At 39.6% G+C, this 26,389-nt stretch overlaps 1 protein-coding gene across 6 annotated transcripts in view; it reads left to right on the forward strand.

Moving 5' to 3' along the window:
• CD3H18orf25 (chromosome D3 C18orf25 homolog) overlaps positions 1 to 25,872 on the forward strand; it is an 85,773-nt gene extending 59,901 nt beyond the window's left edge. Inside the window, exons 3-7 of one of the 6 annotated variants that reach the window (XM_045459584.1) lie at positions 811 to 993; positions 13,613 to 13,739; positions 14,820 to 14,873; positions 16,843 to 16,910; positions 22,403 to 22,614. In XM_045459584.1, coding sequence (XP_045315540.1) covers positions 811 to 993; positions 13,613 to 13,739; positions 14,820 to 14,873; positions 16,843 to 16,870 — 392 coding nt within the window. In that variant the 3' untranslated portion in view covers positions 16,871 to 16,910; positions 22,403 to 22,614. Of the gene's footprint in view, positions 1 to 810; positions 994 to 13,612; positions 13,740 to 14,819; positions 14,874 to 16,842; positions 16,911 to 22,402 lie in introns of all 6 variants that reach the window. The other 5 variants (XM_045459583.1, XM_045459581.1, XM_045459582.1 and 2 more) reach the window with 5 other exon arrangements.
• Positions 25,873 to 26,389: the final 517 nt, after the last annotated feature.

Here is a 26,389-nt window from a genome sequence, read left to right on the forward strand (position 1 = left end):
AAAATGCATAACACCCCTGATATTTTTATTTTTTAAAGTTTATTTTGAGAGAGAGAGAGAGAGAGAGAGAGAGGGCGAGCACAAGTGGGAGAGGGGCAGAGAGAGAGGGCAAGAGAATCCCAAGCAGGCTCCTGCTCAGCGTGGAGCCCGATGTGGGGCTCGATCCCATGAGACCCATGAAGCGTGAGATTATGACCTGAGTCGAAACCAAGAGTCGGGTGCTTAACTGACTGAGCCACCCAGGTGCCCTGATCCCTGGTATTTTTAAAGGGCTTTATTGGATATAGTCAAGTAGAGCTCCTAATGTTAACCTTATTTCTTTAGAATAGAAAAATATGTATTTAACTTTCTTCTTTGAATCTAACAGTGACTTTTTAAGTATTAGCTACTAAGAGAAAGAACTAGATTCATTCTCTGAAAAACTATAAATTGACTTTTAATAGTTTGCATCAGTTTTTTTCCTTAAAAAATCAGTTTTACTTTCTCTGTGGAGTCTTCTCCTTTTTCATAGTCATTTGCTCTATAGGAATGTGACGAGAATTCAGTGTAACTTTGTTCAGTACAGTCTTGTCTTCTGTTCTTCATAATAACACTCCTTTTCTCCTTTTCAAATGTGTCCCTCATCTTATAAGCTTGGGTTATCTTTTCCACTTTCACATCATGTACAAAGTATTAGATGTATAAAGTGCAGCTTTTCTGACCAGGTAGAGTAATAAGATAAAGGCAGCTGGCATTTAGAGGGCTCTTAGTTGCAGAAGTATTTTTCACCCCACAAGTTAGATACAAGTATACATTTTCTTTCCTCCCTAGATGGACCTCCAGTTGTAGCTCATTATGATATGTCTGACACCAGCTCTGACCCAGAAGTGGTAAATGTGGACAATTTATTGGCGGCTGCAGTAGTTCAAGAGCACAGTAATTCTGTAGGAGGCCAGGACACAGGAGCTACCTGGAGGACCAGCGGGCTTCTAGAGGAGCTGAATGCGGAGGCAGGTTGGTCTCCCTCCCCTCCCCCTTCTCTAACGGTGTACTGTGCATGTGTCCTGGCAGCTGTTTTCCTTGTAGTGGACCTTGCCGAGGAGAGCAGGCCAACTAGAGACATCTGGCTTTCGATGATTGTGACTATCCAGGGTGCCCTTTACAACTGAAGAGGAGATGTGGGTAGCGTGTCTGTCATTCATCTTTCCTAATATGAAGGAAGCAAAAATGAGAATTAATTGTAGGCACAGGTAGATTTCAGTATACCTATTTCTTGGGTTAAAAATGCTTAACATACGTTAAAAACTACTCAGATGACCTTAATACTCCCCCACCCTCCCCTTCTCCAGGGGTTTCCCTCACTTAATCTGTATAGCAACCTTGCAGTATGGGGAGGGAGCTGATTACACCTGCCCCCTGGGGCTGTTCCTAAGAAGGCTGCACTGTTTCTTCTGCTTCTAGGGGTGCCAGTGTCCCTGTCCCTGTCCATTCCTCTCCAGTAGTTCTCATGTTTGTCTTTTCCAACCCTTTTCTTTCAGTTTCTGCTTCTCGTATCTCAGGAAAATCTCTATCCCTGTCTTGCATAATTTATCTGGGCTCTATAATAATTCTGAAGAGTGATATTTATTCACTAAAAAAAAACATTGCATTACTTTTAAAAACCTTCCCTCCAACTCCAACTGTCCTGCAGTGTGTTCCTCAGTACTTTTTCAGCATTCTTTCTCATTTAAACCTTTTTCTTAAAGCACTAGTTCTTAAGTTTGAGAAAAGAGGGTGAAGGGATGGAGAGACTACTTTTGTAGTGTGTATTTTCTTTAGTGCTACAGAAGGAATATAGTTTTATAGTTAAATTATAAATAGCCTTGGCTTTTATGAGCTAATCCTGTACATCACTACCTAAAATATGTTTATGGCAAATGAGTTTTGCAAAAATAATAATGGGCTTAGAACTTGTTATACTGAAATTGTTAAGAAATAAAAAAGAAGACAGAACTCCACAGATCATTTGTCCTTAATTCTTCCTTTCATAATCTTTGATTGGAACAAAATAAAAATCTCTGGTTGAACTTCTGATTAATTTATGGTGACTAATTTTGGAGCAGGACCTAGATTTAGTTTTAAGTAGGTTTAGACTGCTAACTATTTGACCTTGACCTTGGACAAGGTGTTTCTCCTCTGGACTTCAATTTTTATATGTATAAAGACTTGCTTTGCTCAACAAGGATCTTTTAAGGATTTATTATGTGTAAGTACTTTTAAAAATTAAGCAGTAATATTTTATATTAAAGGACAGTAGGTTGACCACATTTTGTGCAATATGTGTTTCTAAGTTATATATTTGTTCTGTATACTGGGAAATTTATCTTCATATTTTATCCATTGACAAATGGTCCATTCTATTTCAGTTTTATTTCCTTGTTTCTTAGTCTTTCCATTAAAATGTAGACCACTGCATAGTAAATTCTTGGAGAACACATCAAAATTTAACTTTTGTTTTTTATAGAGAGAGTTTTAATATTAGTTTAAACCACATGTAATTGTTAATATTTGACTTTTTGACCTATAACAAACCCAGCAGTTTCAGATATTTCAACCTAATAATGCAGGTTTTGGGGTCTTAAAGTATCCTTAAAGTTACCAGCATTGGGGATAGCATCACATTTTAAGATTCAAGTAATTGTTAGCTTGGTTGTTTAAAACATCACTAGCCTTTGTGTACTTAATTCTATTTTTGGTTGTGTTTTTGAATTTCAGTAACACAAAAAAATGTTTTTTAAGTTTATTTTGAGAGAGAGAGAGAGAGAGAGCCTGAGTGTGTGAGCAGGGGAGAGGCAGAGAGAGAGAGAGTGTGTGAGCACTGTCAGCATGGAGCTCAGTATGGGGGTCGAACTCACAAACCGTGAGATCATGACCTGCGCCGAAATCAAGAGTTGGACGCTTAAGCTTAACCACTTAACCTCTTAACTAACTGAGCCACCCAGGTACCCCTCACTTATACAAAATTTTAAGAGTATATCACTCAGGTATTTACCACCATTCTTAAGAAATGAAATGTGACAAAAATATGTGAGGGGGAACACCCATGGCTTCAACTCTGTTCCCCTTCCTTTTCCCTCTCCACTCCAAAGCTGTCTTGAATTTGGTATTTGATATTGGTATTCCTGTGTATGTATTTATATTTTTACTGCATTTGTTACATATCTGTAAACAAGCATGTTTTAATATTAATTTCTGTTACATAGAAGTTAATCATTTGTAACTTTTTTCAACATTTTAAGTTTTATTCTCGTTGATAAGTATGGCTTTAGTTCATTCATTTTTTACTATTTAGTATTCACTGTATGAATATATCACAGTTGACTTACCCATTCTCTTTTTGGACATTTAGAGTGCTGTTCCTAATGATGCTACCATTAACATTTCTTGTATGTCTCTTGATACATGTGTGTGATTAATTTCTCTAGGATATAATATATAGAGAACATATGTATGTATTGGGCCATAAATTGTGTGTAGATTTTTGTATATCATAAGACATGGTCATCACTGTTCAACAGATCCCGATGACATTTTCTTATGAAGCCATTTATTGGCTCATGAAAGTCCTTTTTTCTAAATCTGACAATGCAAGTATGTGAGTAATAAAGAAAACTTCTAATATTCTCTAGTCTTGATATAATTGTCATAACGGGAACCCATCTTGCAGATTTTGAATATACTTACAGTGCCACAACAAAATGTTAACAGAATTTATGCTTGTTTGCCAATTTTATAGTTTTGAGATTTGAACTGTTAGCATCAATGAGATGTCATTCTTGTGGTTTTAGTTTAAGATAAATGTTCTGATGGTTAATCTGAGTTATCCTACTGTCCCTCCCAACAAAATAAAAACCCAGTCACTGAACTGACTATTCAGGGGTTAATCAGTAGCAGCATCTCAGATGATGTCTGCAGCCCCACTCTGTTTAGGATCCTTAAGCAATTATGTGATGTTCCAGTATGCAAAAGAGTTTTTACTCTTTAGTTTTAGTTTTAACCAAGAAAAAGAATTGAAATTAAGAAAGCCACTGGTCAACAGAAGATCTCAACTTTCCATTTCAACTCTTGCCATGTGTTTACTTTTCTCTTGGTTGGTGCTGGAATCGCATAGTGTTGTAGGTGGTAGCTTGCTGCCAACAAGCATCTTGTTTTGAAGCAGCAGCCACTCACATACTGTGTGAACTCCGATAAATGACAGTTGTTTCCCTGTCTGTGGAACTGGAATAAAACTAGTATACACCCCGAAAGATTATTGTTTGTACTTAGTACAGAATATAGCACACAGGCCTTCAGGAATGCTAGTGGGCATTATGCTAATATATTCATGCTGAAGTAGGCTGAGTAAGGAAGCAGGTGACTAATGGACCTAATCTGTGAATTTCTAATTTACCGTCCTCCCCTGGAATGAGTTGCTCTGGCTACAGGAATGTCCGATACTTGACCTGGGTGTCAAAATTACCCAGGGTGCTGATAAAAATTCAGAATCCTAGATTTCTCCCTGAAGATTCTGTAAGTAGATCTGGTATGGGGTCTGAAAAACCTGTTTTTGGTAATCACCCCCAGGTAACTCTTGCATTGGACATGTTTAGGAAACTATTAGTAGATCTGAAAATGGCTTAATTTTTATATATTGCTAGTAATAGCTCACTGTGAACGTAATGCAGATGAAGCTAAGACCAGCAGAAGTCTGAAGTACTCTTGGTGTAGAAAGCTTGTAATTGTGATAAACTGAATTAGAGTGTTCCCCCGGCCCCCAAGGAAATTAAAACTAATACAGAAATGATAGTTTTTTTTCCCATCGGCCTTCTTGTCAAGAAGGTAGGTTATTGAACATGTTCCCATCCCTGAAATACAGATGATAATCTTGATTTGTCCATAACACTAGTTGTAATGCAGAGAAACAAATCTTGTTTCCTGTTCTTAGTGTAGGGCTTTTTATATTTAGGCTAGATTGGCCATGTTTCTCTTATTAGCACTTTAAAGTCAATGTAGCAGTCTTGTGAAGGAGATAAATTTGTTCAGGTTCCACTTATTTTTACCTGTTTTGTATGGATTATATATGATTTTAGATTTCTGACCCTCTCTTCCCCAACTTTAAAAAAATTTTTTTCATTTTATTATTTTAGAGAGAAAGTGAGGGTACATGAGTGGGGGGAGGGACAGAAGGAGGGAGAGAGAGAATCCTAAGCAGGCTCCACGCTCAGCACCTCACGTGGGGCTTGATCCCACAACCTTGGGATCACGACCCGAGCCGAAGTCAAGAATCAGATGCTCAACCGACTGAGCCACCCAGGCCCCCTTCTTCCCCTACTTTTTAAAGCTTTTTTAAAACATTCTTACTGAAAAAACTAAATACAAGGTAATAATTTACTACTTGGTTTAAAACTAAGTGAATAGTGACTTGAGATATTAACCTTTTTTATACTTAATAGGCTGTTGTCATCTGGTATGTAATAATTTCCTTTAATGTGCTGCAAATCAGTTCAGGACTAGTTCTTCCTCAGTAGATTTGTGATTTAAAAAATAACTACATTGGGGTGCCTTGGTGGCTCAGTTGGTTGAGAGTCTGAATCTTGATTTCGGCTCAGGTCATGATCCCACGGTCATGGGATCAGGCTCCGTGCTGAGTGTGGAGCCTGCTTAAGATATTCCCTCTCCCTTCTCCCCCTTTCTCCCTTCTCTTTTCTCCCTTCTCCCTTCTCTCTTCTCCCTTCTCTCTTCTCCCTTCTCTCTTCTCCCTTCTCTCTTCTCCCTTCTCTCTTCTCCTTTCTCTCTTCTCCCTTCTCTCTTCTCCCTTCTCCTCCCTTCTCCTCCCTTCTCCCTTCTCCTCCCTTCTCCCTTCTCCTCCCTTCTCCCTTCTCCTCCCTTCTCCCTTCTCCTCCCCTCTCCCTCCTTCTCCCTCCTTCTCCCCCCTTCTCCCTTCTCCTTCCTTCTCCTTCCTTCTCCTCCCTTCTCCTCCCTTCTCCTCACTTCTCCCTCCTCCCTCCCCCCCCACCCTCCCCACTTATGTGTGCACACTTTCTCTAAAAAATAAAAAGTAAAATGATTTGTCCTTAAGAAAAAAGTAGCTACATTATTTCTTTGAAGACAAAAAGAAAAAAAATGTTTGCCATGATGATTTAGTTACTTTTTTATGCTGTTTCTTTCTGACTTGTGTGTTGAAAAGGTCTGTAGTGGGAGGACGAAAATTTAGAATTTTCTTATAGAGTACATGAAGTTATCTTTCCAAAGAGCCACACAGGCAAAGAGCTGCATAGAGAGGGCCTCCTGCCCCAATAAAATATAAGTCCTGTGATTTACTTTCAGTTTAATATATGGTAATTGTGGTATTTACACTTTCTCTACAGGGCTTATTCTTATCCTGAAACAGGAAAGATTAATTGCCATTGACAGTTTGAGAACTCCATAGCATCTTTGAGACTCACTTTTGTGTATGCTTTGGCCATTGCTCTGTCATTGGATTCCTATGAGGTCACGAGTTGGAGGGATGACAGTGGAGGATGGCCCAGGGGCCAGAGAACTAAGCCCTGCACAGGAGCTCCCAGAGGAATGTATGGCATTCTGAAGAGTGCTACGCTGAGAGAAAAGGACTAATAGTCCTGGGTCTGAAATAGATAGAAGAGGGGATGTATTCCTGGCCGTTGGAGAAAGCCTTGGTGTCTCTTGTAGAGCATGGCATCCCATAGACTTGGTGGGGTCTCAGCTGACTTGTTATCTGAATGGCACATTTTATCTAATGGCTCTGACAGGAAATGTGGCACAACTCTCACACCATTAGTCTAGAGTTAATATTCACCAAGAAATTTGTATTTAGTCCCTATCACTTTCCTCAGTATCCCTTACTTATTTTATTTGATACTGATTTAAAAAAAAAATATTTTTTTTTGTTTCTCATTGAAAAACAGAGACAGAGCATGAGCAGGAGAGGGGCAGAGAGAAGGGGAGACACAGAATCTGAAGCAGGCTTCAGGCTCTGAGCATCAGCACAGAGCCTGATGCGGGGCTTGAACTCACAAACCGCGAGATCCTGACCTGAGCCGAAGCCGGATGCTTAATCAACTGAGCCACCCAGGAGCTCCTATTTGATACCGATTTTTAGACTAAGCAGTAAAGATACTGGTTATCAGAGAACCTGATTTTAAGTGATCAATTTTAGAACATCACACAAGTTCTGTAAATACCAGCAAGGTTGGATTACAATTTTTGTGGCCCAAATTGCACCGCCAGAATGATTTGAATTGCTCTAATGTGAAGTCAGTATGTAAATTACTAGTTTCTAGATCCATAATGAATGAATAAAGTTAGAAGAATCTTAAATATTGGTGACAGTTACCTTGTTTTTCTTAAGATATTGTAATAAAATTGTGAGCAAAAGTAGCATAGTAATTTTCATTTCTTCCCCTTTCTTTAAAAAAGAGTGATGATATTTCTAGATCTGAAATGAGGTTCTGTAGGTGATATGGTTATAATAATGAGGGACCTAATCAGTGAAGACCGGTTATTTAGAAATATTGATGACTGGGGCAGAACATTTCACAAGTTGGAATCATAAATTAGAATTGCGGGCTACCCTCAGATTAAAAAAAATTAAAAAAGAACTATGGAGATAGAACTGGGCACAGAGGCACTAAGAACTAATTCTGTCGTATTCTTGTCGTGTTTTCTTAATTACTGTTGAAAAGATTTGGGTAATCAAATATAACTATATTTTAGTTACAATTATAGTAATAACTGTAGTTATAGAAACCATGACTCCCACAACCTGCTTTTTTAGTTTGGTTTAATTCAGTTATCTTGTTTATTTTGGGGATGGTAAGGGCTGAGCCCTTTGCTGTGAGTCTACCACAGGGAGGTTTGTTTTGTGTGTTTTTTTAAAGTTTGTTTATTTTTGAGAGAGAGTACAAGCGGGAGAGGGGCAGAGAGAGAGAGAGAGAGATGCAGAATCCCAAGCAGGATCCAGGCTCTGAGCTGTCAGCACAGAGCCTCATGCAGGGCTCAAACCCACAAACTGCAAGATCATGGCCTGAGCCGAAGTTGGACGCTTATCCAACTGAGCCACCCAGGTGCCCCTACTACAGGGAGTTTTAAGTGCCTCTTGGGGCTCAGCTGCTTAGAGAGTAGGCATGGAGAATTTTGGGGTGGTTGTCCACATAAATAATGAGCACTCATATAAGAATAAGGAATCATGGTAGCGGGACATAAAATAGAGACTAAGTGAGGTGCCAGTAATGTTTCATGGATGAGTGAAACCGTCCTGGAGTTGGTATTTGGCAGTCAAGGGAAGTGCCCTGGGAGATAGGGGCTGCTGGTGTTGGTACATGAGGATGGACAACAGGATTTGTCAGTGATTCTGGTCCTGAAAGTCAGGTGTAGGAGCAGCTACCTAGCAGCAGTCAGGCTAGGTGGCATTTTCAGGAGTTCAGTTTCCACAGGGGAGGTGAAAGGAAAAGCTCAGTGCAGTTTTCCATGGAGCTGACATTCCAGAGGGTAGTGGAAAGGTTGTAGGAAGGTAAGTAGTGGGTGGCTGGATGGAGCAAGGGAGAGTAGCAGCCGAGTAGAGGACCAGACTGGAGAGCAATGGATGGGTCCCAGAGACTTGTGTTTGTGGGTAGCCAAGAGGGTTGAATTACGGTGTTTACTTCCCCTAACTACTGGTTTTCCTCCTATTCTTGCTCTTGCTTTCTCCTTTTCCACGGGGGCCTCTTCTGTCCTCTCATGCTGTTACTTCCTTTGCACTGCTCTTCTGCCTCACCGACCTGCCGCCCGGTCCTTTGCCAGCTCCCTGCTGGCTTCACTTCTTACCCACTCTAGCATGTTTAAGCTCACCTCTCCTTCGCCAGCTCCCCAGCTTTCCTGGTGTACCCAGCTGGCAAAGTCAGATCCCTGTACGCACACTTGGAGCCTGTGTCACGCTGCTTAACGTAGCTGGAAGAAAATTACATAGCTGCAGAGCTGAGGGTTGAGTTTAACTTCCTAATCTGCAGCCTGCTCTCAGTGCTGCCCAGCAGATCCTGTCTTTCCTTAGGCAGTGTTCTTTCTTCATAGTGTTCCTTCACTTTTCTGAACCCCCACCCTGCTACCCTACCCATACCTGTGCTCTGCACATGGCCTTCCCGCATTCTTCACAGATGCAGATTGCCTCAGCCTTCTGCCATCACATCTGTTTGTTCTCTGCCTTTCCCCCCCAAATTTGGCCAGGTCTCTCCCATCTTTTAAGATTATTCATACACATGCATTCCCCTCCCTCAAACGCATTTTTTTCTTTCTCAGTACTATCCTGTTGCCTTTTCTTTCATAGCATAACTGTTTAAATGTGTCTGCTCTTCCTGACTTTGCATTATCATTCAGCTTGCCTTGCCACATTGGCTTTATACCTATCACTCCTGAGGCTCTTCTTGCCAAGGTATATGTGTAGTCATCTCACTACTAATTCTAGTGGACTCAGTCCCTCTTCTCACTGAACCTCTCTGTTGGGCATTGATAAGCACTTCTTCCTAGAAATGATCATTCCATGGTGTCCTGGCTTCACATCTTAAGGTTTTCTTACTACCTCTCACTTAACCTGGTGAGCTCCCCTTCATGCGCCCACCCTTAATTATTGGTGTTCGTCAGCATTCTGTTCTAGGCCCTCTTCGTTCCTCTTGTTAACTTTTACCTTCCCAGCTGTTGCTGAGGACTCTTTATTTCTCCCTCGACCTCTGACATGAGTTTTTAGAACAGTACCTCCAGCTGCCCCGTGGACATCTCAGAAGCATGTCCTTATCACGTCCTAAGCAACCATCCTCAGCTGTTCATTGGTGCACCAAAGGGCACTGTTACTCTATCTGGTTACCTAAATCAGAAACCTAGCCATCAGTTTTTACTTTGAATTGCCCACCATTACTAACTGTCTGTGTATACACGCACACAGACTGTTCCCCATTTTGTTTCTTTTCTAGTTCAGCCATAGTCCTTTCTCATCCAGGATAGCAGTCTAACTGGTTTTCTTGCCTCTAATAGTCCCTGCTTTGATATTAGTTCCATTTCTACACACCAAAAAGCAATTTTTAAAAAGGGAAAATCAGATCATGTCAGTGCTTAAATTCTTCAGTGGTTTCCTACTTCTCAAGGTCAAGTTCCAGACTTCTTACTATGATCTGAACTCTGTTGACTTTGCCAGCCTTGTTTCCCATTACTGCTTTTACTATATTACCCCACATCTCACTGAACTTTTATACCCTAAAGGGCAACACAGTGTTCCGTATTGCTACTTCCTCTCATCTGTGCCTACTGTTTCCTGAGAGCTCTGTGTCTTTGATTATTCTTAAGTCTGGGAAATTTCCCTTTTCTATGTCTTTTTTATTTTTTTGAAAATGTTTGTTTAGGGGCGTCTGGGTGGCTCAGTCGGTTAAGCGTCCGACTTCGGCTCAGGTCACAATCTCACGGTCCGTGGGTTCGAGCCCCACGTCGGGCTCCGTGCTGACAGCTCAGAGCCTGGAGCCTGTTTCGGATTCTGTGTTTCCCTCTCTCTCTCTGCTCCTCCCCCGTTCATGCTCTGTCTCTCTCTGTGTCAAAAATAAACATTAAAAAAAAAAAAAAAGCATTGAAAATGTTTGTTTATTTTGAGAGAGGGAGGGAGGGTGAGTGGGGGCAGGGCAGAGAGAGAGGGAAAGAGAATCCCAAGAAGGCTTCACACTGTTAGTGCAGAGCCTGATGCTGGACTCAAACCCATGAACCATGAGATCATGACCTGAGCTGAAATCAAGAGTCAGATCCTTAATTGACTGAGCCACGCAGGTACTCCCTCCCTTTTCCATATCTTTAAATTGCTCTCTGAGCAGTTTTCTTTTTTAAACTTTTTTTTAAAAGTTTATTTATTTTGAGAGTGAAAGTGAGCAGGGGGAGAGGCAGAGAGAGAGGGAGAGAGAGAATCCTAAGCAGGCTGTGCACTGTCAGCATGGAGCCCAATGTGGGGTGCAAACTCAAAAACTGTGAGATTATGACCTGAGCCAAAATCAAGAGATGGACACAACAGACTGACCCATCCCCTTTTACTTTGAGAGAGACAGAGAGAGAGAGAGAGAGAGAGAGAGAGAGAGAGAACGAGCTGCAGAGGGAGAGAATCTCAGGCTCCATGCTCGGTGCAGAACCTAAAGCGGGGTTCGATCCCACGACCCTGGGATCATGACCTGAGCTGAAATCAAGAGTTGGACATTGAACCAACTGAGCCCCCCAGACCCCCCAGCAATTTTCAAGCCATAGTATAATGTACTGCTTTTTCGAATCCCCAAGTATATCGTGAGCTCGTTGAGTTGAGCATAGGCACTGCACCTCCTGTCTTTGATCTCTATAGTATTCGTAGCACCTAGTGCATAGCATGTCATAAACAAGTATTTATTGTAGGAACAAATAGAAGAAGCAAATTGTTATAGTTGCACAAAATAAGGCTGCTGAAAAGATTGAATATGGACAAGTTCAAGGTTTGAAAAAAGAGACTGTCAATTTGTATTCTTTCCTAGAAGTGTAGTAGGAATAGTGTATATGATGATAGTTCTAACTTCAACATTGAACTAGAAATTAGACAAAAGACTTGGCCACAAACAAGGTATTGGCATCAGAGCAAGAATCTGAGTTTACCAAATCAAGATTTAACCATACTTCATTTAAGCAACCAACCCAGATTTAACAAAACTGGGCTTTATCTGGTGAATGCCACCTTTCATTTGCTTGTGACGTTCAAAGATATTTACCCACTGCCAGTGTGTAGAATCCTATTTAGGCTATTCGTTAATACAGAAAGTTTAACAAGCCCTTGCAAACTGTAATGTAATCTCAATTACCTGTTGTATCTGGAAGCCATTTTAAGCTTTTTAGTCTTTTTTCTCATCAGTGTCGTGTTCAATTGAAGAAAAAAGTAAAAGTAATATTAAAGAATTGTAAAAAAGACCCACAGTCCAAGTCAAGCTTGATTGCTTTTTACAACTTTTACCCAGCACCAAAATATTTTTAAAGTGTTGTACGTGACACTTTCTGTGTTATGCATATGTTTCCCCAAGTTTCTACATAGACTGTAGTCACTATCTTTGGACCTTATAACATTTTGCTTATTTAAAGTTTTTTCCCTTGGACTAAATTAAATTCTCAGAGATGGGATTACAAGGTCAGAGGGTATAGAAATTGTAAGACTTTGCTTTGTGACTGGGTATCATTTTCCAAGAGGGTTATACTAAAAGTTCGCAGGAGTATGGAAGTACAAGGTTTCTCAGTGACCTTGAAACATTGGTATGAATGATGTGAAGGTGATGGAGGGAGAAGGGAGAGTTGTATGTGTAAAATCTTACTGATACCTGCTTCGTTTATATGAAGTGTCACCAAGGATTTTTTTTTTAAATATGGAGGAACAGTATTGTATCAGATGATAATATATTTAAATAAAAATACCCTTTAAAGAGTAATTGAAAATTTGTGCCTGTTGCAACTTGGTTTATTTCATGTTGACTCCTAGATATTCTATTTCATAAAGGTCAGAACATTTAAGAGCTGGATACATAAGCTGAACTATTTTAACTCTTGTTAGAATTGTTTATATAGCTATGTACTTTGATGTTATGCTCTTAGCCTATGTTGAGAGAGAGTTCTGTGAAGCTCATGTTTTCTGTGAGTTGGGAGAATGTTATATTCTACCGTGTAATAGATGCTTTGTGAAGCCCCTTGTGGAAAAGTTCTTATATGTCCCACTGCCACAAATTGTCATGCTTTTTCAGAATATGTGGTTTCTTTCTAATAAGAGCTGTCAGCAACGTACAGGTTATGTTTTAGTTGCTCAGAACAAAAATTGTGATCTGCCTCTAGCCTTTTCTTTTAGATGTGGTTTTGGGTCAGATTTTGTCAATTCTACATTCCTTTTGAGAAAAACTGTTAAAGTTGTTTAAAAGAAGTTTGTTAAAACTTTCATAAAGCATTCCAGTGTAAATATGATATTAATGAGTACCTCTGTTATTTATTCTATTTATGCCTTTGAGCTTTTCTGCTTTAGAATTTTGTTCTGTTAAAATTTACCCTGGGGGGGGGGGGAGGGTGGTGGTGGTGGTGGTGGTGGTGGTGGTGGTGGTGGTGGTGGTGCTGCTGCTGCTGCTGCTGCTGCTGCCTGGTTGGCTCAGTCAGAAGAGTTGTGATTCCTGATATCAGGATCATGAGTTCAAGCCCCACAATGGTTGTGGAGCCTACTTTATTTAAAAATAAATAAATAAGTAAATAAATAAATAAATAATAAAATTTACCAGTAAGCAGTAGAGAACCTTATTGCCCTCTAGGTGGTGACAAACCTGTTATACAGGTCATTTAAAAGGAGGCTAGAGTTGAATGCAAAAAGCATTACGGAATAAAATATAATAGAGTATTATCATAGTTTATATATACCTATTTACTAAAGTACTTAGTTTTTTTTCCTCCTAATGAATAGAGAATGAGAGACTTGACAGTTTCACTCTGCCAAGCTCTCATATGGCAATTCTGTTTCTGTGATTAACCTGGATGGGAAATCTGTCAATGGGTGTTTCATGCTGCTTGTAAGAAGTCAGACTGTAGTGCTTATTTTACCCCCTTTCTCTCTCAGGTCATTTGGATCCAGGATTCCTAGCAAGTGACAAGACATCGGCTGGCAATGTACCACTCAATGAAGAAATTAATATTGCCTCTTCAGATAGTGAAGTGGAGATTGTGGGAGTTCAGGAACATGCAAGGTAGGACATTCAGTGGAGCATTCTCATATTTTAAATGTGAATTTGATTTTAACCATAAAGTGAGAAGAAAGTGGTAGTCCTCATGGCATGGCTGGCATGAATGGTGGGAGCTATCTCATAGCTTCCTGTGGCTTAGAAAATGCTTTTTGATTAGACATGATAATGAGCTTGAGAATGTGTTGCATCTTCTATCAAGAACATCTCAACCATATATGCATGTGAAATAGAACTGATGTTTTCCTCATATTTTTAGCAAATGTCTAGATACCTTGACAGATTTTTCTCTTATGGCATAGTGTCATCCTACCTTTCCCCCTGTCATTCATATTTTCTTGCCTTTCACTTTATCTTGAAATGTGTTGGGAGCAAACAATTGGGAAATATACATCTGACATCATACCTGTATTGCTTGTTTCCTAAAGCACCTCTTCTTGTCGTTCATTAAAACCTGCGAGTTACTTTGGTCTATTCCTAACATAGTATATTTCTAGTGATGTTCATGTGACTCAGGCAGTCCTATTTTTAGGATTAAAAGCCACAAGACATCAAATTTGTCTAGAGTTATGAAAATAACTTTTGAAGTTTGTCATTCTTTAAGATAGGGGTGAGCAAACTATAGCCCACTGGTCTGCTGCCTGTTTTTATATGGACCTTGTGCTAAGACTAGTTTACTTTTTAATTAAAAAAAAACTTTTTTTTTTTTTTAGTATTTAATATTTTGAGAGAGAGGCAGAGTGTGAGCAGGGGAGGGGCAGAGAGAGGGAGACACAGAATCCGAAGCAGGCTCCAGGCTCTGAGCTGTCAGCACAGAGCTGGACGCATGGCTCGAACTCCCAGACTGCAAGATCATGACCTGAGCTGGAGTCAGGTGCTTAACCCACTGAGCCACCCAGGCGCCCCTAGTTCACATTGTGAAATGGTTGAGGGGGGACGGGATCAAAAGCAGAATGATGTTTTATGACTTGTGGAAGTTTTATGAAATTCACGTTAATACAGTATATTTATCCATAAATAAAATTTTATTGGGATGGAGCCATGCTTGTTCATTTACGTATTGTTGTGGCTGCTGTTGCATTCCAGTGGCAGAGTTGAGAAGAAGTTTCAACAGACACCTGATAGCCCTCAAAGCCTAAGGTAATTAACTGTCTAGCCCTATGTAGAAAAACATTTGCTGATTCTTGCTTTAGATAGTGTTCCTAAGAATTGGTTATAGTCCTCTCAGAGGTATTCCTGAGGAACATTTAACACACACACACACACACACACACACACACACACACACACACACACACTTATATAGAAAACAAAAATTTAGACTCCAGAAAATCTGTGTTCTATATAGCAAACAACTTTTCTTCTATGCTGCAAGAGTTAAGTTGTGATTTCTTTCCTGATTTCCCCAAGTAGATACATATATCTACATTACCTGGCTCTTAGATCTGATTTTACTCTTTGGTTAGAAAGGAAAACACTCACCAGCATTTCTTCTGTTGTTTATGTAAAAAGTGAACTTAGGAGGAGAGAGCGCAGGCAAAATACACATGCGTATAAATCGAAGGTACCTTTGTCTTAGAACTGATTCTACTTTCTGAGAGCATTTTTCAGGTCATACCTGTTGGGACTTTAAGGTTGTAAAATTATGTCATAGTTTAACATGTCTTCTCCCCGAAAGCGGCCAGTTCACTTTATCATACCTAACCACTTCCATCTTCTGTCCTGTGTTTATGCCAGAAGTATTCCTGCATAGCTGCTTCTTTTTTTCTTTCCTGTGTTTAATGATTATTTCCCCTTTTCTGGTGGGAAAGAATTTTCGTTCTTCTGTCTTTCCTTAATCTCATTCTTTTTCCTTTTTTTTTTCCCTGCCTTAATCAAGTACTTTTTCCTGTTCTCTCTTTTTTTTAATCTGTTCCTTTCATGTTGACTTACCTCTTTAGATGAAAGACTATAGACCTTCTGGTTTTTTTCCTTTACTTTAGCATGTGTTTGCCATGATTTATTTCACCATTGTTCCTTGCAATAAAGAAGACATGAGTATCCTTTTATTCCCTACTTTAAACCTTACCTTGCCTATTAACAGATTGATACAGGTAAATTATCTTCAGTTTGCACATTATCCATTCACCAATTTTGTCTTGAGTTACATTTCAAATTTTAATTCACTGTTAGTCATGTGTTCCTACTGAAGTAGCAAAGAGTGGGTAATAACCTGTGTTGCTTATTACTTAATCTCTTTCTCTCTCGAAACATGTTACTTGGTTCAGTTCTCTATTAACTTATATCAAGTCTCCCTTCTTTACTGTTTACTTGTGCCTACAAATGTTACAGAGTGAGCCACCCTTCTTCTTGGCTTCTTTGTTCAACTTTTCTTCCATCATGAACTCCTTAGCTTCTTTTTTTCTACCAATATTTTTGGTATCCAGAGTTAAAATTATCATTATATTTCTCTTAAAACTCAGAAATTTAAAGTTCCTACCCACTCCCAACACACACACACACACACACACACACACACACACACACACACACTCACACACTTTGTCTAGTACACCCTTCTCCATACTTATTAGGTCTTTTATCCAGATTATCATTTTACTCTATAGATATGTTTGTTCCACTCTTGAACTAAGTCAAGTGGCTGACTACATTTTAAATAACATACAGTACATAACATTACTTTCAAGGACTTTTTCCTTACAGGCTCTGAAGCATAAAGATGTATTCTGATACTTTGGTTTGAATCCTGTGGAAATACAGTCTTAGAGGTGACGAATGTATTATGAAATCTCAGTGGTGGTTAATGCTGCCCATACAATAGAATGTTGGCGTTGAGAAGTTTTGTTAGAGTACTTTGAGCTGACGCTTGTGTCATTCTGAGAGGGTCTTTTATTTTGGTCTTTGGGTTGAGGACTGAATAGAGTCTTACTGGCTCTTTTGTGTCTTTCTGAACATTTTCTAGCACTTTCTTTAGAGGAAGCATGATAATCTTCCAAATAATTGAGATTAAAAGCTGAGGAGCAGGTGGGGGGAGAAGTTTTCTTGTTGGTTGCTTCAGAGTTACTCTTTTGGCTGCCTGTATCTCATCTGGAATTTATTTCTTTTACAGGTCTAGGGTTGCAGTTATGAAGTATTGATGGGCTTCTGGCAGGGTTATCGCTTGGAAAAAGGTTTTAGGTTTTGATCCACATCTTTTTGTTCTAATTTGATTTGCATGCATAGATGTTTTGTTTGGATTTAGTTGTCCTGTTCTTATTTTTTCTTTTTGGTATTCTACCTTGTTGTGGGCTGAGAGTTTTCAAAAACTCAGAATTGGTTCTTGAGCTTTTCTCTTTGGGAATGCTCTGATTTGCATTGCATTGCCGTTTTTCCTTATTGGAAGAATTTTGTTTGACATTGCACTCAGTAATTTTAGTTACAGTGTGTCTTTTTTTTTTAAGTTTTTCTTTTCTTGCATGTGAATATCTTTACCTGTTCTTTTAATTTAGATTTGATATGTTCCTTTAGCTTCTGTGTTTCTTCTAATCATAGACTAGAAAGCATGCCTTCTGAACTAATGGTTTGAATGCATCTTTTATGGCTGCCTTGTATTGTTGTAATTAACTCGCTGTGTTACCTAAATGTTATCATTTCTAGGAGTTAATTTTTGGACAGTCCAGTTTCACAAGATGTTCTTTGCAAATGAGATAGAGACTTTTACAGCACCTCTAGCTCCTCTGTGCCCACTTAATTTTGCCAGAACTTTTAATTTATGGCCCTCATGCCGATACTTTTCTTTTTCCTTTTTCCTTTTCTTCTACCAGCTTCATTGGTAATTGCCCTAGGAAGATAAATGGATATAGCACAGATCTTTCTGTTATGGAACTGTTAGAACAGTTTCTTTGATACCTGTCCTCTGAGGCTTTTGGGAATAATCAGATCCCAACCTCACTCACTGTAGTCTTTCGTCCTGTGTTCATTTGTCTTAATGTTGGTTCATCCCACAACAGAAGAGTTGATGCTAGAAGCATTTTGCATTTAAGACGGATTGCTTCCTAGAACTAATTGTAAACATTAACCCTAAAAAAGCAGGGGAGGAAGACAGGCATTTCTCTGAAGCCATGAAGATTCACTTCATCTTTAGCTAGGAAAAATAAGTAGGAATGTTATCTAAGAGGTCACGTTCAGGCTCTGTAAATGAGAGCAAAAATGATTAATATTTAATGTTGTTTTCGTAGGATAGTAAATGAACTGTATTAAAGCTGACCATGAGAGCCTGCCCTCTTTCTCTCTTTTTTCTTTTCCACTGTAAAGTCTCTCCTTTATTGGTTTCAGTATATGAAGAGCAGGAAATTCTTCTATCAAAACTTACTGTTTATAAAGTAGGTTTTTTGGGGGGAAGTGAGTCCTAAGCATTTTCTTGAATATAGGACTCAAAATATGACTCTAGATTATGTTTTGTACCTATTGTCAATCATATGCAGATTAAATGCTTTGTGAAAACAAAGCCTGTATCTACACTAGAATTAGTTTGGATGAATTAAAAAAACAGCTGAGTATGGGACTCCTGGGTGGCTCAGTGGGTTAAGCATTCAACTTTTTATTTCTGCCTGGGTCATGATCTCACAGTTCATGGGGTTGAGCTCTACATTGGGCTCTGCACTGATAGCATGGATCTTGCTTGGGTTTCTCTCCCCTCCCCTTCTCTCTGCCCCTCTCCCGCTTGTTCACTCACTGTCTCTCAAAATAAACAAACAAACTTAAAAACAGCTGAGTATGTTCCCACTCCGTGTCTTTCATCATACAGGGAAAGGGTATGTGTTAATACCTGAAACTGTATATTTTATGTGCATAGATTAACAAAATTTTGAGTCTCTCACTTCTGTTTTTATAGGGCATCTCTGTAGGGCTTATAACAATTGTTCTGGTCCCTTTTCCTCCTGAAACCTTTCCCTATCTGGTATAAGTTGATCTATAATGTACACTGTCTTATAAAACAGTTGAAATGTTTCTCCAGCACTCTTTGTTTACCAACATGAGTCCTTTTGCTGTGTATTTAAAAAGGGAATGTGATGGGGCGCCTGGGTGGCTCAGTCGGTTAAGCGTCCGACTTCAGCTCAGGTCACGATCTCGCGGTCTGTGAGTTCGAGCCCCGCGTCAGGCTCTGGGCTGATGGCTCAGAGCCTGGAGCCTGTTTCAGATTCTGTGTCTCCCTCTCTCTGACCCTCCCCCGTTTATGCTCTGTCTCTCTCTATCTCAAAAATAAATAAACGTTAAAAAAAAATTAAAAAAAAATAAATAAATAAAAAATAAAAAGGGAATGTGTTAAAAGCCTTGTTCTGGCCTCATCCATCTCTTAGCTACCATTTTATTTAAGATGATTGAGGTCATTAAATCATAAAAAATTTTGAGTGTTTTATTGACTTTAACACACTTAGAAAAGTCATAAATGTACACTTTAGTTTTTACAAACTGCCCATACTCCGGTAACTAGCACTCTGATCAAGAAACAGAAGTCTCGGGGTACGTAGATGTTTCAGTCAGTTAAGCAGCTAACTCTTGATTTCTGCTCAGGTCGTGATCTCACGGTTCGTGAGTTCGAGTCCCACATGGGGCTCTGTGCTCACAGGGCAGAGCCTGCTTGGGATCATCTGTCTCCCTCTCTCTGCCCCTCCTACCCCACTTCCCCACTTGTGCTTGCTGTCTGGCTTGCTTGCTCTCTCTCAAAACAAAACAACACAACAAAAACAAAAAACAGAAGTCCCTCTTGCACCATCTTCTTGTCAGAGCCTTCCCACCACTGCACCGCGTGACTTCTAAAAAGAGAGTTTTGCCTGTATTCTTAAAAATTTTAAACTCAATGATAACCTTAGAAGTCTTCTTAGAATACTTTCGTATTCCTGATAGATGTCCCAGCACTTGCTTGAAAGCGTAAAAGGAAGTTGATTCCATTTGATAGTAGTTGTAATTGTTGCATAGTCATGATCACCTAAAGCTTCCCTGTGTAAACTGATTGATGGTTGTTAGTCTGCTCTTGAGATCTCTGTACAAGATGGAGTAGCCACCTTCTTCCATGGCGATTCTCCCTTCTTTGGGAATTGACCTTCTAGTTACAGTTAAATAGGAGCCAGGAGAACTTTTGACTAAAGATGGAATCATCACATTCTCCAGAGAATCTAAAATTTTGAAATAAGAGAAACAGATTGAGAGGTTGGGGCTTGAGTCCAGTGAATGAGGCCTAGTTATCCCATCATCCTTAGGTTCTTTGAGGTCCTCAAGTGTCTTTCCAACAAATTCTGTTTTTTGCTTCAAGTAGTCCAGTACTTAAAGTAGTTTCCAGTAACTGGAATCATTTGTAACATAACTACAGAAGTGATCCAATTTAGATAGTTGAAGTGCCTCATCTCCTTATTCTCCCTCTATCCATCATTCCCCAGTAGTAAATAGTGGGTCTACACCTCTCACTCTTGTATAGTATCAGTACCTTCTAGAATCTGCTTTGCTGTAATGATTCCCAGGGGCTAAGCAGTGCTCCTTACAACCAGACACAGTACAGTACTTCAGCTCTAGTCTGAGGAAGGCATAGTTACTTAGTGGAAAATAAACTCCCTGCCGGAGACCTCGTTTTGTTTGGGTTCTGTGCTTACCTTGCTTCAGACCCTGGACAGTTGCCTTTTGGCCTTGGTTTTCTCTTCTGTAAAATGAGCAGATTGGCTCAGATCCCTTTTAAAGTCAATCCCTTGTATGATTACTTAGGGAGCAGTGTAGAGTAACAGTTGGGACTAAATACCTCTTTTATTTCAGAAGTATTTCTAGGAATTCTGCCAAAGATGACATCGATTCTCTCTGTAGTCATTCAGAATTCTACTAAATTTCTAGCTACGATTACTTTAATTAGTACTTGTACAGATGAGCTTTTGAATTATTGAAGAACTTTATTTAAGTCGTTAATCTGGGCCTATCTTTGCACTCTGCTGACTCTCACTGTGTTTTGCCTTACCTAACTTAACATACACATTTGTGAAGTGACAGCATGATGTTGTGAAAAGCATTGGACTCCACATCAGACCTGGCTTGAAGCTCCTTGGCCCACCACTTTCATGCAGTGTGACCCTGGGCAAATCATGTAACCGCTTTAATCCTCCGTTTTGCTTTCGATTGAGTATGGATAGTAACTTCCACATCTACCTCATAGGTCTGTTGGGATTGTCCAATGAGGTGAGACTGCTTAAGAAACAGTATTCTAGTGCCATCAGTCATCAAAACTGTTTCTGTAAACATTGAATGGACTCCTTTGGCTGACATTCTTCTGTGATTACATGATCACTTCCATCTGAGTGTACTTAATGCGTTGGACAGATCTGGATTAGCCTTTGGACTTTATGTCTCCTATTTTAATGCTTTTCACTGGCTAATCTTTGAAAACATAGTAGCCTCTGGGCTAGTAGCTACTTAGCCCATTCTCAACAGATGATGGGCCTCTGGTACGGTAACAAATCTACCTTCTGCCCCCTGCTCTGCTCTGGCCCTGAGGGGTCTGTTTTTCGGCACCTCACTCGGTAAGGGAGTAGTTTTCAAGCTACCTTTGTAAGAACAGGACCTCTTTCCAGGAGCTTAGGGGTCCTTGGGCAGTTCTGCAGCTAAAATTTGTCCATTGTTACCCTAATGTTCTTTTGAACCTGGCAGTGCAGGTAGCAGTGTATCAAAGCTGGAATTCTCAAGTGACCCAGCATCGCTTATTGTACACAGGTTGTTAAACAGCTGTTCAAGATCCACTGTAGTAGTTAATGTGACTAGAATCCTGCCAGCTGTCACTTCTTACATATATTACATAGGGATGTGATGGATGTGAGAACAAAAGTAGCAATGATAGCTTGAGTGCCTGCGTTCCTCTCATCTGAATCCAGTTACTCAGTGATTCATCCTGGAGGCTCAGTTTTATCATTTGACTGGAATGTGGAATTCATTATGTCAGTGTTTCGAAACCTTTTTCTTCCAGTGAACTTTTGGTGAGATTTATCACCAAGGCAGTTCTGTCCCTCTGATAAAGCACTTTTAAAGAACCTTAACTGAGTACTTCAACCTTGCTACTTTCACTGAACTAAAGCACGTAAGCATTTCAGATGGATGAGCCAAGTGTTCTGTTGTGACCGTCAGGATAAGGAAAATTGATCCTTTATGCATGACCTAGTACTTACAGACTTCTAGAAATCCAATCTGTAAAAGAGTCTTACTATTACTGTCTTTGAAGGTATTCTTCCCAGTATGGCATAGGACTTATTTTAAAACAGCTTGTACTTACATTTCTTACCATGTCGTTTGGTTAGATTAGATTGTTTGGGTATGCCAGTTTTGCTCTGGATTCGTATTCTGCCCTGTCCTGAAGACCCCAGAGGTTTAAATGTGTTCAGAGAAACATCATGTTACCTATGCATTGTCAGTAACAGATCTAGACATAACTCAGGAGTTTCTGACACTTTTAGACTAAACTTGACAAAAGGCAAGGAGGGAGACAAATAGGAAAAAGGGAAGGATATTGGTTGGAAGTTTCACAGACTCACATTTCACAGACTCATATAGGCTTATCTTTGTGAAGGTATCATTCAGTGCTAGTGAAGCCATATTGCCTTATATTTTTCCTACAGTGGGATTAATCGTGCTTATACTTTTATTCTTCGTTTCAATTGCAGGTGTGTTCATCCTCGAGGAGGTGTGATTCAGAGTGTTTCTTCATGGAAGCATGGCTCGGGCACGCAGTATGTCAGCACCCGGCAAACACAGTCATGGACTGCTGTGACTCCCCAGCAGACTTGGGCTTCACCTGCGGAGGTTGTTGATCTTACCTTGGATGAGGATAGCAGACGTAAATACCTACTGTAATACGATGTCACTGTGTCTCCTCTGCACTGTTCCCTTCCTTTTCCTCCTCCTCTTTGTGACATGGAAGTTCATTGTCATAGCTTCAGCCTCAGAAGCTGTTTGTGGCATTTGTATAATCCCAACTCATGGAAAATTGCCCCCCCTTCCTTTTTTTTTTTTTTTTTTTTTTAATTAAAAGAAGTCACTTAGGAAAATAACTTAGCACAGAGAAAAGAATTTCTTCTTTCCCTCAGTAGGAATAGGAGAATGATGAATTTTATTAGACAACTTAGACAACTTCATTTTACTTGGTGACTTTCAATCTTAGGAAACTCTGCCTTCCTTTTAGAATAATATTTTAACTACCAGGTGAAATGGATTTCAGTTTTTGAATCTTGTATTTATTTTTCTGTGTAATAAAATTAATATCTAGCCTTGACCACTGTCAGCCCACCCATTGGCACTCCTACCTTAGGGCATTTGCACACATTTAGTCAGGTCCTTATTGGCACCTAGTAGGGCATGTGCATTTGAAAACCTGTCCTTAAAAATAGAAGACAGAAGTATTACTTTTCTTTTAGCTTGAGTCTTCTGCCTTCTTTCCTGATTTTGCTCCTGGCTGATTTCCCACAGCACAAATAATTGATATGCCCCTTTGTGTTTATAAATACTGCTAAGGTGACTTAGTTGGTCTCCTTGTTGCAATAATTCATAATTTTTTGGAAAATGTCTCCTTTTGGGGCAGAGGCATTTCAGTTAGATACCCATGAGGTTTTCTGGGCATGTAAGGAGAGCATTGAGAGATCAGTAAGAAAATCTGTCCCTCAGCTTTTTTTTCCTGGTTTGTTTACATAACAGGAGAACACAGAAACCTATTACTTAAGTAGAATATGAAAAGTTGTCTTCGTCTCTAAGACTGTGGGCACTTACAAGTCTGAGAAGGCAGTGCCTTCTTTCATAGCTGGTCTCTCTGTAAAGGGTGTACAACAACTGTTTTAAGTAACGCTTGAGCTGAAATAGACCTGATGCTATATTTGGGTATTTTTCTCCTCTACCATCTAAAAGTGGAAAAATCAAAATGAACCATAAGAAACCAGATGCAAAGCACATAAATGACACTGTAGGTTTTACAGTATCTAAATAAGCAAAGGGTGGTTAGGAGCTTCAGGGAATTCAGGAAATGCCAGTGTTGGAGTTTTGTGGCATTAGTTACTACCTTTTTTCCTATAACATGTTGTAGTTACTAGTGAATTCTTTTACAAGCAATACCTAGTTAGAACACTATGTACTGTGCACGGGGAGGAGTGAAGTACTATTGGCTTAGAAGACCTCATCTTTTTGTTTTTCCATGGTTTTTGTTTGCTTTTTGTTGTTGTTGTTTCCATATTTACTATATAACATTGCTGTAGCCCTTGCCTCCCTCCCCAAATGCCTTGGTGGCTCTTCCTTAAGAGCACGAGAAGTACCATTTTCAGTTGTCATTTAGTGGACATACTAAATGTACCAAGCGCCTGTTCTGCACATGGTACTGTGCAGGGTAGGTGTGGCGTGGCCACCGAGACAAATGGGACACCCTTGCGAGCGCATGCGTCAGAGTCTGCCTGGCTCCACCTGCCTGGCCTTTTCTCCAGTTTTTCTATAAAGACTCATTTATCCCTTTACCCTTCTTCCTGCTGCTTTAGTTATTCCATATACCTCTTCCATGGGAGTGGGTATGAGCATGTGTTCTTTGGTCTTCTCTGGTAGCGTCTCATTTGATCTGGCCTCTGTTCTTCATCAACTAATATTTTTCTGCCAATCTAGTTTTAATCAGGCTTTTAAAAGATCATGAACCTCAAGTTTTAGCACCTCATATATCAGATCTCTCACATGGCCACAGTTCTAGACAAAAACCAAAGATCCAGAGGCCAGAGCTAAATAGGACCTTCTGCAGATTCACTACTGGTGTATCCTTGGACCTTCACATTTTACTTTAGGATTAATTTATTGAATTTTACTGTTACACATTGTTTTTGACTTGAATTAAAATGCTAGACAAAGCAGAAATGTACAATTTCTGGTCTGTGTTTTCCAGGAAAATCATTGGGACAAGAATAGAGTGGATTATATGACTTGAAGTTTTTGCAGCTTATTTTTTCCCCAGTATCAGGGCAGAGCCCCATTTTAAAGAATGTTTTCGCATTACCTATTCTTATGTTAATAGTGTGTTTTGTTTGATTCCACACAGCAGGTGATTTCCCATGACACACTTTCTTTAGCCCCCAATAGTCATCTTCTAAAGAGAATTCTTCTGGTGTGCTATATGCACAGTGGATTGGGAGCAGAGCGCTGTGGCCTTGTGTTTTTACACCAGGTTGCACTTTTCCCACACCTGCCCCTGTTTCAGCATCCTGACTACCCGACTGGTTGCCAGAACAGCGATTTAGAAGTTAACATGCAAAAAGGGGAGAGAGAGGGATGGTAGAAACACTCAGCTTTTTTCCCCCTACAGGGTTGGGATTTTTCCACCTACTAACTGTAGAGAGACTGTTTGAGCTCTTCTTTCATTGCCAGATCCAGAAGAGTGAGGGTGTGGCTTCTGGCAAGGTATTTTACTGATAGAATTCTGTGGGAAACAAGTCCAATGACATTTGAAATTTCTTTTAAAGGAATTGTTTTTTAACTAAAGTGTTGGCATTTGGTAGCATCAGTACTTCTTTATGCTCCACAGAACATTATTCAAAGTAGTGTCTCTGCTCAAGTGGTGCACTTGGGTCACGGGTTGGATTGTGGCACCAATTTAGTTAAGCTCCTCCCTCCCCTCCCCTCCAGTGTGAAACCACAGAGCAGTAACTAGCTCTCAGGTCATCCTGGCTGCCCTAGAGCGTATACATCTACTCACCAGTAGTTGTCTTTCCATTCTGATGGAAGGGGCCAGACTGAGTGGACTCCAGGATTTATTACAGTTGAGCATTGCATAAATTCTGCTTTTATCATCATCAGTTGTGAATATGAACTGTCTGATTTTCTAACTTAGTCCATTGTTCACTGTTCCTTTTAGCAGAATAGCACCACCATAGGTAACTTCAAAATGAATTTGTTGCCTGCTTTTTATACTGTGTCACAAAGTTTTTGAAAGAGCTGGGGACACAATGTTGTCTTTTAGTTTAAACTCTTTTTTTAAATGCAATGAGCCCCCTAATCTCTGTTTTCCAGTATGTGTATGATGTGACTTCCATGTATATATAAAAATGATTGCGCCCTAACCAAACTTCCTCAGATTGTGCACTGTTTGTTTAAAATAATCACGTATTTTAGTCCATTGCTGTTGTATTTTTCATTTTATTTAAAACACTACATACTTCTTATTCTTTTAACAAATTTTAAAGGGTAGTGATCTTAAAAGAGAAATCACTGGATAACTAGGAAATATTTTTGTTGTTGTTTTGTTTTGTTTTGTTTTTTAAAGAGTACAAAGGTCATATGAAGCCTTTTGCTCCTCTTACCATGAAAATGAAATGTTAGCCATTGTATGGCTAGGAACCAATGCACTTGGTGGTTAACAGATCTGCTGTTGCTGGAGTGTGAGTGTGGACTTGATGCAGTGACGACAAATCATTGCTTAGAATTAATGTTTTAAAATGTGCAACTCTAGTTTTTAAAACAAAATTTGGTTCTTCTTTACATTCATTATTTAGTTTTTGTTTCCATTTAGTATTTAATGGTCTTTGGAGAAAAAATAATAATAAAACAGAGTGTTATATATATATTTTTTGGTGCAAGATAAGATTTTCTGTTTTTTGAAATAAGTCTGTAGCATAAAGGTTAAACTATTTTAA

Source organism: Leopardus geoffroyi, chromosome D3 (genome assembly GCF_018350155.1).
Source record: "Leopardus geoffroyi isolate Oge1 chromosome D3, O.geoffroyi_Oge1_pat1.0, whole genome shotgun sequence".
NCBI classification, from domain to species: domain Eukaryota; kingdom Metazoa; phylum Chordata; class Mammalia; order Carnivora; family Felidae; genus Leopardus; species Leopardus geoffroyi.